The following is a 14788-nucleotide window of genomic DNA, read 5'->3' on the forward strand; positions in this document are numbered from 1 at the left end:
TTTTGTTTCTCAACATTGTATTTTAAGCATTTCCTCATATCATCTAGTCTTTTGTAAAACTTATCTTTGATTTTCTTTACTCACAATCTTTAGTCTTGGGTTCTGGTCATTACTGAATTGGATGGACAACCATTATTTCCTGGATAATAATCACACACCACTTTAGTTGGTTGAAAATCCAGCTTTAAGAGGAAAATCACTGCTGCCATTCTAGGATACTTACAGATTGGATTAAATGCTTGTCTACCCTATAACAGCACCACATATATTTCTGTTTTCATGACATTGACCTACTACCTATGATTCTCACGTGTATGTGTATCTGTATGTCTGTCTCCTCTATAGGACCAAAAGCTCCTTAAGGGGCCAGGTCATATTAATCTTGATATGCTCAGCTTTCAGCTGAGTGGCTCTAGTTTATGTTTCAAATGTGTTTATTAAAGAAAAATGGAGAAATGGAGCCCCAGGGACATTAAGTTGTCCCAGAGTGTAGGATTTGTCTAGACTTATTTGCTGGAGGGCAGGGCTGGTCTGTTTCTTTGTTACTGAAATTACTCCTGGCCACAGCATGCCTACAGCGATGATAATAATAATAATCTGTTTTTTAGTCTTTGTGTTTGTTTTTTACTGAAGGACCTCCAGTCCCAAATTTTCTCCTTCTGGGAAGGACAGCCTGGGGTAGGGTGTTAGGGTGTAACATGGGCTTATGAATGCATCTTTCTCACTTCTGCTGAGAGCTGCCGAACCTGCAAAATGGCATAATTCTTTTGGGGATGAAGTCTGAGGTATTCCATTGGGCACTGCAGCTCCCACAGTTGGGCTAGAACCCTCAAGGTTCCAAAATGAGCTGTTTTCTGGAGCCTTTAATGCTCTGAAACTGCCCTGGACCAATGCAAAAGTGAGAGAAATGTCTCTTGCTTCCTCTTGAACTACATTTTGCCACATGGGCACCAAGGTGGCATTGCATTGGGCATTAACACTTATATATACATTCAATAGCAGAAATAGTTCCTCTCATCAGTGCCTTTCCTTGGGAATCAATGTCTGAAGCTTTAGCAAAGGTGACAAATCTGAGTCATCAAGCTAACTTAGGACATATTGCTACCCTCCTTTCTTCCTTTCCAACTAAGTGTTGGAAAGTCTTTGTTATTGAATCAACCCTAGGAGGCTTCTCAGTTTCCCAATGCGAATCACCTTCCACCAGACCCACTCTCCCTGTTCACCAAACTCAATGTCTGAATTTCAATGGAAAAAATGACATATGTATCTCTATGTCAAATTGTACATTAGTTGCCTAGCTGGTGTGGCTCAGTGGTTGAGCATTGATCTTTGAACCAAGAGGTCAAGGTTTAATTCCTGGAGATGGCACATACCAAGGATTTGTCTAAACTTCTTTGCTGGAGGGCAGGGCTGGTCTGTTTGTAACTGAAGTTACTCCAGGTCACAGAGTGCCTACATTGATAATAATAATCTGTTTTTTGGTCTTTGTGTCTGGGCTGGATGTGCAGGAGACACCTAATTAATGATTCTCATATTTATGTTTCTATCTCTCTCTCCCTTCCCCTCTCTCTTCCTCTCTGAAATCCATAAAAACATATTTTAATAATTTTATGTTAATCTGCAAGGATGATCTGCTAGTTGGACATGAAGCTAAAAAAGATTTTGAACTTCCACCACAGAGTCAAGAATTTTTGAAAAATTGCTATTCTTGATGCATGCTGGTTCTTATTGAAATGTCTAATCACTATCACTTTTCTTCTCTTCCATATAGTATTTACTGCTTGTCTTTTCTCCCTACCAACTCTTAGGTCCTCATTTATTTTTCTTCTAGCTGCTGAGGAAAGCCAGACGTCTTAAACCAACATCACTGCAATAAAGAAAGCAAGTTGCAAGAATCTAACTTTTGAAAATAGATTATTCATTTTTATACACAAATTCATGACATTATAAAAGACATTGGCTGCAGGAGTTCTTTGACTTTTATACATGTGAAATTATTTGATTAACAAAAATTCTGCTTTCATAATATTATGCCAACAGCCCACCTATACTGTAAGTACATGTTGCCTACCTTTCAGCACAAATTAGTTGTTTTTTTTTTGTTTTTTTTTTCCATCTATAAACATTAAAAATGAAAGTAATACATGATGCTTCTGATGCTAAAACTGCTATCAGGGGTGGACTTACCATGCATTTAATGAAACCTCAGAGACCCCTAACTTGCACAACATTCTACCTAATTTTGTATTTCTAAGGCCTGTACCTAATTTTGTATTCATAGTTTCATATTCTTTTTCTTAAAGAGGGCCCTCAAATTGTATAAGTTTCAAACCAACAAAAATCTGGGTCTGCCTGTTTTCTCTGTAATAGATAATCCCTGATACAGAATTTTATGGTAAGAATTTGAAGCTTCTACCTGGAACTTTACCAAGAAAATTAGAGAGCTAAACTGGAGGGAGAAGCACATCCACCTAAATTGTAACCATGCGATAATGAGTAGAGAATATTCTTGAAAACCAAAAAATTCTTACATGTAAATAATTTTATTTTTTTCTGTGTGTGGCTTTGTGATCTAGTAAGATGCCACAGTTTTTGAGGCTTCCTGTGAATTACACTTAAATTAATCTTCACAACAATGCTATGAGGTATTACTGTCTGCTTTGAACAGATAAGAAATCTGAGGTCTCAAATGCTGGGTTTGATCTGGGGCTGCCTGTTAAGGATGCTTTCAACTTTGCCCTGCATTGCTCGAGTAGTCACTACACACTGTTCATTTGGTCAGGTTTGATACCTGAACAAAATGGACTCTTCATAGAGAAATATATCTAAAGGCAAATGCCCTTGGTCATACGGTAACTATTAGGGACCAATGCACATCCAGGACCACACAAGAAAAGGGACCCCAAGCACTCCTAGGATAAGTCTGTCTGTGGCATCATTAGCACATATATGAATGATGGCTTATTATTTTGACATATTTTAGATAGCTGTCTAGCTGAAGTTATTTTATTCATTTTCTACCTTAGGAGAGCATTAAATCACTAAAAAAATCCACTCGTCTATCAGGAAAGAGCTATCAGGAAATTGACTTTTTAAGAAAAGAGGAGTAAAGCTATATGTAGTCATCTGACAAAATAAAACGAAAAGTATGGTTTAAATTAACTATGGCCATTGGGGGAAAAACATTCAATAACAACATTTAATAAAAACTCTCCCTGAATAGTCACTTATAGGACCCAGATACTTGTTGTTATACAAATAGGTTAAGATTTATTTTGTCACTAAAATATTGAGTGTGTTTGTGTGACTTGTGTAAATATAACCAGAGTCTGGAATTACATCTATTATAAAGCCATCTATGAGTAGCCTAAAGATCAGAGCATCCCATTTTTTTATACAGTTGTCAAAGCATTTATGTTACCCAAATGGTGTCATGTTATTCCATAGAAACAAAATATATTGCTGAAACAGGTTTGGCTCAGTGGATAGAGCATCGGCCTGCAGACTGAAAGGTCCTGGGTTCGATTCCGGTCAAGGGCATGTACCTTGGTTGCGGGCACATCCCCAGTGGGTAAGGTGACCAGACGTCCCGCCTTTGGCGGGACAGTCCCGTCCCGCGGCATTTTAAAAAAGTCCCGAAAAATGCTCAATCACTGAGTCATACCAGCTGGTCATACTATATATATTTTAAAGAGCACTTGGTATGCAAAGCATAGTTTATTTTCATGTTTTAAATCTGAAATCTGATTTAAAAAAAAAAAAAAAACCAACATATTGGATCAGGCAGAATCTGCTTAGTTTAGTAAATTTTTCTTTCAAGTGGCTTTAGCTGATTTTATCTTTTTTATTATTATTCTTTTCTGATTATAAAATTTTCTTCAGAAGTTTGGTAGGAAAGGGGTTTGAAACAAATCAATTTTTGAAGGCTCTTATCACTTTATAATGTTACTTTATAAGGCTGTATAAGGTCTCTACATTTGGTAAATTTCAAAAAAAAATCTGCTGTTAGAAATTTACCAAATCATTTTATAGCTGAATGAGTTGCTTCTGAAGGTTATGTTTAACCTAAATAGCTGACAGATTTATTCTTCCAATAACCTCCCACCCTGCCCCTTCAACCCCCTACCTACTAATTTTGTCTTAGTTAGTCATGAATAAATAACATTTATGATTACAGTTTGTGATGGCCCTTGGGAACTATGAGATGCTCTCAACTGGAATTTAAATTTCTACAAGCAGTAATCCAATTTGTCAGATTTTGGGATCTTAGCCATGTATACTTAGCATTATTCAATCACCAGAGTCATATCTCTAGGAAAGAACAGGTCTCGCCACATAAATTCAGTCTCTGAAGGAAAGCCAGAATGAGTCAAACAGACATAACTAATTGGGTCTTCACTATAAAGAACATTTGTTAGCAAGTTGTGGCATAATTGTTCATTATCTGATATAAAATTCTTAACTCTATTAGGAAAATGTTTTACTAGAAAATAGAAAATATATGAGTTGGGGTTATTTATTAGGAAGTGTAAACCATGCTTTAAATCTAACAGAAATCTTGGATTTTTTTTTATAGTAGGGACATCAAATTTGAAATGAAATTTAAAATATTTTGAACTAATCGAGTTTGTCTTCTAATTACAGCAAGGTTTAGTGTGTATAAGGGAAATGTACAAGCACTTGTGTGAAAGTCAGAGCTGGATGCTTTCACTTGAAGTTTAAGCCACCTGTATACTTAAATTTTTTTACTTTCTCGTTTCCTCTTTTTATACATGCATAGTTATTTAGAGAAAAGGTAAAAATCAGGGTTGATCTTTAATTTCTACAGCATCTACAGGGTCCTAGTAGAAATGCCACCTTGGTAGGTTGTTCTTTGGATTGAATACTTTTTCTCCAGGCAAGGGGGCATGTAACCACTGGGAATTAAGTGAAGCTATAATTCTTAGTCATTTGTTGATATAGGCTAAGTTCCAAACACTGAACTAGAGGTGAAAGTCACTACCTCCTATTACTAATCCCCATGGTCTCTTAGGTACCTTTTGTTTTTCTTCTCATTACATTATTAACTGTATAATGTCAGGGGATATATCCAACTCCCATAATGAAAGTACAATATATAAACAATTTATAACTTAAAAATTCCTTATCCTATATGTAGGGTTCTCATATTAAACATATACCATCATTGAACTCTAGATAACTTTTTTAAAAATATGTTAAATTTCTGCAGATTTTCTAATTTGTTTACTGATATTGGATTTTCATTTTTATGACTTCCTTACTCTGTTGTATTAAATTGTGGCCACAATAGGGCATTTAAAAGCCATTTTATTTGTGACTTTAATTATGTTCTGTCATTAGATAGTCTTGTGTTAGATTCCACATTCCTACTTCTTGAACTTCAGCACCTTCCCTTGGAAAAGTGCCAGATTCACCTTAAAGAGAAATGTGAAGTTTAAAAAGCTTGTAATGGTATTATCTCTGGTGCTGTTTATACACAATATTATTTGTCTAAGGTAGGGGTGTCGAACTCAATCAGAGAAGGGGCCAAAATCTAAAATCCAGCCTAAATCGCGGGCCGAATGGTTTACTGAACAGTCATAAACTGACAATGTCATAAACTGACAGCGGAGTGCAGTGATGACAGCGCGGTGCGGGCCACATTGCAAGGCCTGGCGGGCTGGATTTGGCCCGCGGGCCGTGTGTTTGACACATGTGGTCTAAGGACTACATTTAAAATGTTTTTCTTTTAGCTGAAACTGGTTTGGCTCAATGAATAGAGTGCCGGCTTGGGGACTGAAGGGTCCTGGGTTCGATTCCAGTCAAGGGCATGTACCTTGGTTGCAGGCATATCCCCAGTATGGGGTGTGCAAGAGGCAGCTGATCGATGACTCTCTCTCATCGATGTTTCTAAACTATCTCTCTCCCTTCCTTTCTGTACAAAATCAATTAAAAAAAAATTTTTTTTAAATGTTTTTCTTTTAAAAATGTGACAGAAAACTTCCCCCACCTGGGAAAAGAAATAGTCTTACAAGTCCGCAGAACCCCAAACAAAAGGAATCCAAGGAGGATCACACCAAGACACATCATAATTAAAATTCCAAGAGCAAAAGACAAAGAGAGAATATTAAAAGCAGCAAGAGAAAAGCAGGTAGTTACCTATAAAGGAGCACCCATATGATTGTCGGCTGATTTCTCAACAGAAACCATGCAGGCCACACGGGAATGGCAAGAAATATTCAAGGTGATGAATAGCAAGAACCAACAGCCAAAAATACTCTACCCAGCAAAGCTATCACTCAGAATCTAAGGCCAGATAAAGAGCTTCACAAATAAAAAAAAGCTAAAAGAGTTCATCACCGCCAAACCAGCATTATATGAATTGCTGAAGGGGGGGGGGGGGAAAGGGGTTATTTAGGAAGAGGAAGAAGATAAAGATAAAAATTATGAACAACAATTACATAACCATCAACAAGTGAATCTAAAAACCAACGGAATTAAAAAATCTGATGAACAATATTAACTGGAATATAATAGAATCAGAGGTATGGAAGGGGAGTGGACTGATGATTCTTGGGGAAAAGGGGAGTGGGGGTGCGGGAAGAGCCTAAACAAAAACTGTGCACCTATGGATGAGGACAATGGATGGGGAAAGGACAGAGGGTGGGGTGGGAACCTGGTGGAGGGGAGCAATTGCGGGGGGCGGGGGGAAGAGGAACACATTTGTAATAATCTGAACAATAAAGATTTATTTAAAAAAATAAAATAAATAAAATGTTTTTCTTTTAAAATTATTCATTATATATGATTATTGTAGAAAATAAGAAGATAATGACAAGCAAAGTGACAAATTGAAATAACTCAAATACTACCATTCAGAGGTAATGTGTTAACATTTTCATTTTGATGTCTATCACTTAATATCCCTCTGTTTATATACAAAGATATTAGTATATATACATATATAATGAAATATATAGGATGTTCCCCAAAATGTATATACACTTTAATAGCTGATAGCTCACTTAATTTTGAAAATGAACTGTATATTAATAAAAACTGACTTTATAATAAAGTGTGTATACATTTTGCGGGGACACTGTGTGGGATTCTGAGAGAATCATTGATTGGCTGCCTCCTGCACTCCTCACAATGAGGATCATATTGTACAAATTTAATTCATTTGTACCATATGACACTGTGTTTTATTATGTCCACTTATATTGCAATTATCTTTTTCCATTTAATATTATTATCAACACATTTTTCTGCCAACAATAAGGTATCTATGCTATGACCTAATGGTTACTAATGTGATGTTGTATAGATTGCTATAATTTATTTAGTCAACCCTTAATTATTAGATATTCAAATTATTTCCAAGTTTACACTGTTATAAAAAGTTTTCCATACATAAAGACACTTTATTTTTTTAGGATGAATTTCTAGAAGCATAATTCCTAAGTGAAATAGTAAACACACATTAAAGCTGTGTATCTGTTCCAAATTGTTCCCTAGAAATAATTTATCAATGAATAGTCTCTTTTAGGGAATGAGTGATTTTTTTTTTTTAATCCTATATTATCCTTTTATTTTTATCTTTGACATTCTAACAGTTGAAAATGTTCCTTTAATTTCTATTTCATTAATCAGTAGTAATGTTTAGTGCTTTTTTATATATTTACTTGGACATTTATAATTTTTAAAATGGATTGTCTGTTTTAGTGTTTAGCCTATCTTTGATTAAATATGTTTATAGGACTTAAAAAATGTAATAACTCGCCAAAACTGGTTTGGCTAAGTGGTAGAGCGTCGGTCTGCGAACTGAAAGGTCCCAGGTTCGATTCTGGTCAAGGGCATGTACATCGGTTGCGGGCACATCCCCGGTAGGGGGTGTGCAACAGGCAGCTGGTCGATGTCTCTCTCTCATCGACGTTCCTAGCTCTCTATCTCTTTTCTCTCTGTAAAAAATCAATAAAATATATTTTAAAAAAAACAAAACACAGTTAACTGGAAAAGGTATTGTTTTGAAAGCAATCCAATTTATAAAAAAAAAGGTAATAACTCTGTCTCTTAGATTTGATAAAATATTTTTTACTTTGTCCCTTTCTTTTAATGTTTTGATATTTTTATATATAGTTTAAACCTTTAGTTTTTATTTTAATAATTAAATATATAATTTGTACAAGTGAACGTGTAAATTCCATATATATATCCTTTAAATAATAATAATCATTAAGCAAATAATTCTATATTCACATCCCAGTTGAAGAATAGTATATTTCCCAAACTTTTGAAGCATGTTTGAGTTCCTATCATATCACATTTTTTCCAGAAGTAATCAATTTCATTACTTTTGTTCTTATTGTCTTTATAGTTTTATCATATATAGACAATTCTTAAACAGAATTATTTATTTTTTATATTTTTGGACTATAGATAACTAGAATTATACTTTAAAAATTTTTTGTGACTTCTTTTTATTTTTAAAAACTAAACATTGAGAACCATTAATGTTAAAACATTCTTTTTAAGTCATGTATGGTATTCTATTCTATTACCATATCATAATTTATTTATTCACTCTTCTTGTACATATCTCCTCGTGTGTATGTGTAAAAAGTGTATTTTCACTATTACAATTTTGGGTCATAGGGTAGGCATGTTTTCTGTTGGAAAAAAAAGACAAATTGTTATTTATTTATTTTTATAATGCATTATTTTTAAAAATTTATACTTATTGTTGAAAGTATTGCAGATGTTCTCTTCCCCCCCTCCCCCCCCAATTGAACTTCTTCCACTCTGCATCTGTCCATCCCAGGCCTTTAGCACACTATTGTCTGTGACCATGAGAATACATATATTTTCCCTGGTTTATGTCTCTCTATTGTAACCACTGCCTGTCCCCCTTCCCTCTGAAATTCATCAGTCTGTTCCATGCTTTTATTTTGCTCATCAGTTTATTTTGTTCATTAGATTCCACATATGAATGAGATCATGTGGTACTTATCTTTCTCTGACTGGCTTATTTTACTTATGATAATACTCTTTAGGTCCATTCATGCTGTTGCAAATGGTAAGAGTTCCTTCTTTTTTACATTTGCATAGTGTTCCATTGTGTGAATGTACCACAGTTTTTTATCCACTCATCTGCTGATGGGCACTTGGGCTGTTTACAAATCTTAGTTGTTGTAAATTGTGCTGCTATGAACATATGGATGCATATATCCTTTCTGATTGGTGTTTTGGGTTTCTTAGGATATATTCCTAGAATTGAGATCACTGGGTCAAATGGGAGTCCCATTTTTAATTTTTTGAGGAAATTTCATTAATATTTGACAAAGGGGCAAGAACATATAATGGAGTAAAGACAGTCTCTTCAATAAATAGTGTTGGAAAAATTGGACTAATACTTGCAAAAAATGAAACTAAACCACCAACTTATACCATACACAAAAATAAACTGAAATGGATGAAAGACTCAAATGTGAATCATGAAACCATAAAAATCTTTTTTTTTTGAAACCATAAAAATCTTAGAAGAAACTATACACTGCAAAATCTTAGACATCTATAGTAGCAATATGTTACTGTTACATCTCTTAGAGCAAAGAAAACGAAGTAGAAAATAAATAAATGGGTCTACATCAGAATAAAAAGCTTCTACACAGCAAAAGAAATCAACAATAGAGCTTTCTTTTCCTTTTGTTGATTTCTGATAAGGGGTTAATTTCCAAAGTGGACATACAGAAGGTCAAGAGACATATGAAAAAATGCTCAAATTCACTAATCATCTGAGAGATGCAAATCAAAACAACAATGAAGTATCACCTCACACCTGTCAGAATGGCCTATCATCAACAAATCAGCAAATGATAAGTATTAGTGAGGTTATGGAGAAAAGGGACCCCTAGTACATTGCTGGTGGGATACACTCTGGTTGCAGCCACTGTGCCAAATGTAAAGTGATTGTAGGAAATTATGTGATACTTGTCTTTCTCTGACTGCTTTTTTCACTTAGCATGATACTCTCCAGGTACCTCCATGCTGTCTCAAAGGGTAAGAGATTGTTCTTTTTTTTTTTTTTTTTTTTTTTTTTTACTGCTGCACAGTATCCCATGGTATAAATGTATCACAACTTTTTTAGTCACTCATTTACTGATGGGCACTTAAGCCCAAGGTGCTTTGGAAGTACCAGGGAGAGGCACTTGGCCAGACCTGAGGCTTCAGAGGATGCTTCTTGACCCAGATCATGTGCCATTAGTAGGTGAGGCCCAGGGCAATGGTAGAGGTTTGTGTGGAGTGGGAGAGCTGTCTAAACAGATGGAACAGCATAGGAAAGGGCTCAGGATAGTGTAACCAGACAATCAAAGAATCCGGGCTGCTGGTCACTACTTGAACCAGAGACAGGGTTGAATCTTATATGGTCTGATCACTTGGTGCCACATTGGGTATGAGAGGCAGCTGCCAACCCCCAATCATCCCTGAGGGCTTCTCACCTCCCCCTGCTCCTGAGGGGTGATCGTGGCAGCAGGTGCACTCATACCCACTGATGGTGCCCGCCCTGCTCACACCTATTGATGGTGTCAGTCCCAACCAATAGCTCCAAGCTGTCACGTGGTTGGCAGCGTCGGAAGCGGGGCTGCCAGCAGACAGGTGACAGGGCACTGCTGGAGGGATTGGGCGGGAGCACGGAGGATGGGCGGAGACCTGCCCCTGTGCCCACTGTAGCCTAGTGGCCCACAGTTCCTTTCTTTTTTTAAATTTCTATATTGATTAAGTTATTACATATGTGTCCTTATTCCCCCATTATCCACAGTTCCTTTCAAGGTACACGAATTAGTGTACTGGGCCCCTAGTATTGGATAAAAAAGGATTATGTGGGGAAATAGAGATTTTAGGTATGAAAAAGTAGAGATTACAGGCATGGGGAAGTAGGAGGCTGGGGTGGAACTCCATTGTTTGGGCAATAAGCTTGTTAATCTTTTCATGGTAATAGGCTTTTCTTGAAGAAAATGGGCCAAATTCCAAGGGTGACTCCCTGGTTCCTTATAGACTCCCAATCTTGGGGGCATACAACTCCCAGCCAGGTCAGAATGTCCTTTCTTTAGCCAACACAAGGCAATCATGGTTAACAGAGCACCATTACCGGTAATATTTCCCATAACCACAGCTAGTCCCCAATATTCTTCTTCTTCTTCTTCTTTTTTTTTTTTGGCCCCTAACAATAGCAGCAGGCCTCTATGTCTCCTGTGATCTATTGACTTGCCTATAATCTTCCTTCATAGATTTCTTCCTAGGGTGGTGGTGTCTCTGGCTCTCTCAATCCTGGGAGAGAAAAGATGATTGAACTGCTTCAATAGCCGATCAAACCCTCCTAGCTACATACACCAGCTGCACTCACATTCCTAGGTTCTCCTGGATCAGTGGTCGACAAACTGCGGCTTGCGAGCCACATGCGGCTCTTTGGCTTCTTGTTTTTAGCAAAGGCCAGCTTAGGAGTACCCTAATTAAGTTAATAACAATGTACCTTCCTATATAGTTTAAGTTTAAAAAATTTGTCTCTCAAAAGAAATTTCAATCATTGTACTGCTGATATTTGGCTCTGTTGACTAATGAGTTTGCCGACCAATGTCCTCCCACCAAACACACATGTACCTTTGAAGACCACCCCTCAAAATCCCATCAATACAAGCTCCTAAAAGAAGAGTCTTTACACCATTACCCAGTTATATACCAATAATAATATAGAGCTATTCTTCAGAGGAGAGGCTGAGAATATTTTAGTGTTTAAATGATCGAAGTCAGTGTTTATGGCAGGTGGAATTTACACCCCTCTATAAAATTTACACCCTAAATGCCTGTTCCTGACAAAAGCAAATCAAGTTCCTCCCAGGGCACTAAGAGAACCCTCCAAAGGTGAGAGTGTTTCTCTCATAGGAATCCAGAAAAGTGGAGAGAAGGAATCTAGCTGCTCTCAGCATGAGAACGGAAGCCTGTCTGATTGGGCAGGGCCAAGCTCAGTCCATAGGAAAAGTAACTATGTTCATGGTGGGCAGATCCTGTGAACATTTTTTTTTTTTTTTTTTTTTGAGGACATCCATTCACCCAAGGAACTAGTAAGATTAGTCACTTGAAAGTGAAGAACTGAGGTCAACTGAAAGTGAAGAACTCGAGTCCATCTTTGCTCACAACGCAGGGCCTGAGAGATCTGGCTGCGGTTGGGTGAAGGCTGAGAATAGAAGAGCTTTCCTGTATGAAGTTCAAGGGAAACTCAACCTACAGTCAAGAACTCTGCTCTAAACTATAATAAAATACCGCTCAACACTCACTAGGATGGCTATAATATTGGGGGGGGGGGGGGGAGGAGAGGGGAGAAGCATTAATGAAAATGTGGAGAAATTGGATTCCTCATACCTTGCTGGTGGAAATGTAAAATAGTGGGGCCACATTGGAAAACATTTTAGACAGTTCCTCAACATACCCACTTCTGGCTACATACCCAAGAGAAATGGAAACGTGTTCACACAAAAACTGGTACACAATGTTCATAGCAGCGTTATTCGTAAGAGCCCCAAACGGGAAACAACCCAAAATATTCATCAACTGATAAATGGGTAAACAAAATGTGGCGTACCCATACGCTTAGAATATCATTCGTCAACATGAAGAAATGGATGACAGGATATGCTATGATATACATAAAACTTTAAAATGCTATGCTAAGTGAAAGGAACCAGTCACAAAAGACCAGATATTATAACTGCATTTATATAAAATGTCCCCGAAATGCATACCCCTGGAGGCATATCCATACAGAATCAGATTAGTGACTGCCTGGGGCTAGGGCAAGGGTGGGGTAGGGAGGCGACTGTGAGTGGGAATGGATTTTGGGAGTGTTTAACTAAAGTCCTACAATCCGCTCCTCTCTGAGTGGGCGTGGCCGGACGAGTCAGTGCCAATTTAAAGCCGGGCTGTGGAGGCCGGTGCTCTGTTGGCTGTGACTCAGACAGGCATGGAGAAGGAGTGCGCTTGCCTCTGTGGCGTGGGCCTTTCGCGGGGATGCCGGTGTCGCCAGGAGGGCCAGGGCCCAGCTGAGACTGTGGCAGCCGAAGAGGAGCACCTCCAGGCCGAGGGCGCTGCAGCGTGGCCCGGTGCTGGGGATGGAGGGATCGCGAGCCCCACGTCGCCCCCGCCTTCCCCACGCTGCTGCTCGCTGCAGGACCTGCCCTGCGAGCTGCTAATGGAGGTCTTTGCCTCGCTCCCCGGCACCGACCTGGCCAGCCTGGCGCAGACCTGCACCAGATTCCACCACATCCTGTGCACTGACAGCATCTGGAGAAGGCGCTGCCGGGAGGAGTATGGCGCTTGTGAAAACGTGCAGAACCTCGAGATGATGGGTACGTCTTGTCGGGAGGTCTATGTGAAACTGCTCCACCCATGCAGAAACATTTTTGGGTTGTGGCAGCCGGTTAACGGGCCCTATGGAGGACTGCTGGATGTAGTGGCGGACGGCTTACACATTATTGGTTGGATGTACCTGCCTTCCCTTAACGCCCAACTGGATGATCCAATGAGATTCAGTCCCGTGTTTAGGATTCGCCTGACAGATAGGAAGTCGATCACGGTGGAGTGCCTGACCGGGGACAGAGGGCCCCACAGTTGCAACATGCAGATTCAGAAGGAGAGGTTCTCCACCGTGTGCAGCCAGATGGACCACCACCGCGTCTCTAATTGGAGCCCAGAGGATATAGGAAGGTGGCTGAGGGAAGAATGGGTGCAGGTGGTGCAGGACATTTTCCAGGAGGACAGGCTGCATTTCATCCTGAGGAAGTTCGTCTACCAACAGTATGACTACCACCGCATCTACCTCCCGCAGAGCCACCCGGACGACCTCATCAGGCCAGGCCTCTTCAGAGGCACCCACGATACCTACGGCCTAGCGATTGTCATGCTCAGCTTCCATGGGAAGCATGCCAGGGTCACGAAGATCACGGGTGACCTCAGGGTCCCTGCCGGGCAGCAGCTGATAGAGATCGACCTCATGCACCGCATCCAGCCGCTGCATGTTGAGATCTTCCGCGACTTCAACCAGCTCTCTCGCATCGTCCAGGAGGTTCATGAGCAGGTTATTCAGGAGCAGCAGCAACAGCAGCAGCAAGAAGACAGGACTGATGACGGCGAGGGCCGTGGTTGGCAGAGCCCTGTCCAGCCCAGTGTCGGTGAGTCCGGGGCTGCAGCTTTGAAGGCGCAGCCTGTCCAGTTTGTTCTGCCTGCCGGCGTGAGATCAAGTAACCAGAACTACCCCCGAACCTGCAGGATGTGTTTCTATGGCGTGGGCATTGTTGCCAACTATGGCTTTGCCAACCCCCAGCGCCTCCCTGGAGTCTTCATCCTGTTCGATGAGGACCACTTCGGGTTCATCTGTCTGGAGCTGAAATACTTCAGCCTGTACTGCAGAGCCCAGGTCAACCACGGGAATGCGGAGGCTTTCTAGGAGATGCTCAAGAACATTCAGTACTGATCCCCTGACGGCCCCTCCTTGCCCAGGGGCAGGCAGCAGGGAGAAGCTGCTTCAGAGGTAGAGCAGCTTGTACACATTTTGGAGATTTGACCTTCTGACCAGATTACCCCCCTTCTTGGTCTAAAATGTCTATTTAAAAAGAAATATATCAAATATAATAATAATAATAATAATAATAATAATAATTAATAATAATAAAAACCATTGAATTGTACATTTTAAAGGGTGGGGTTTATAGTATGTGAATTATATCTCAATAAAGCT

At 39.3% G+C, this 14788-nt stretch overlaps 1 protein-coding gene across 1 annotated transcript; it reads left to right on the forward strand.

Annotated features, from left to right (window-relative positions):
* Window positions 1-13015: 13015 nt before the first annotated feature.
* Window positions 13016-14497, forward strand: LOC311631141 (F-box only protein 31-like; the record flags this gene model as incomplete). The annotated part of the gene is made up of 1 exon (XM_084900962.1): window positions 13016-14497. One exon carries the CDS (start codon window positions 13016-13018, stop codon window positions 14495-14497), a length of 1482 nt encoding a protein of 493 aa, XP_084757088.1.
* Window positions 14498-14788: the final 291 nt, after the last annotated feature.

This window comes from Pipistrellus hanaki (assembly GCF_964339955.1).
Source record: "Pipistrellus hanaki genome assembly, chromosome: 12".
Taxonomy (NCBI): Eukaryota; Metazoa; Chordata; class Mammalia; order Chiroptera; family Vespertilionidae; genus Pipistrellus; species Pipistrellus hanaki.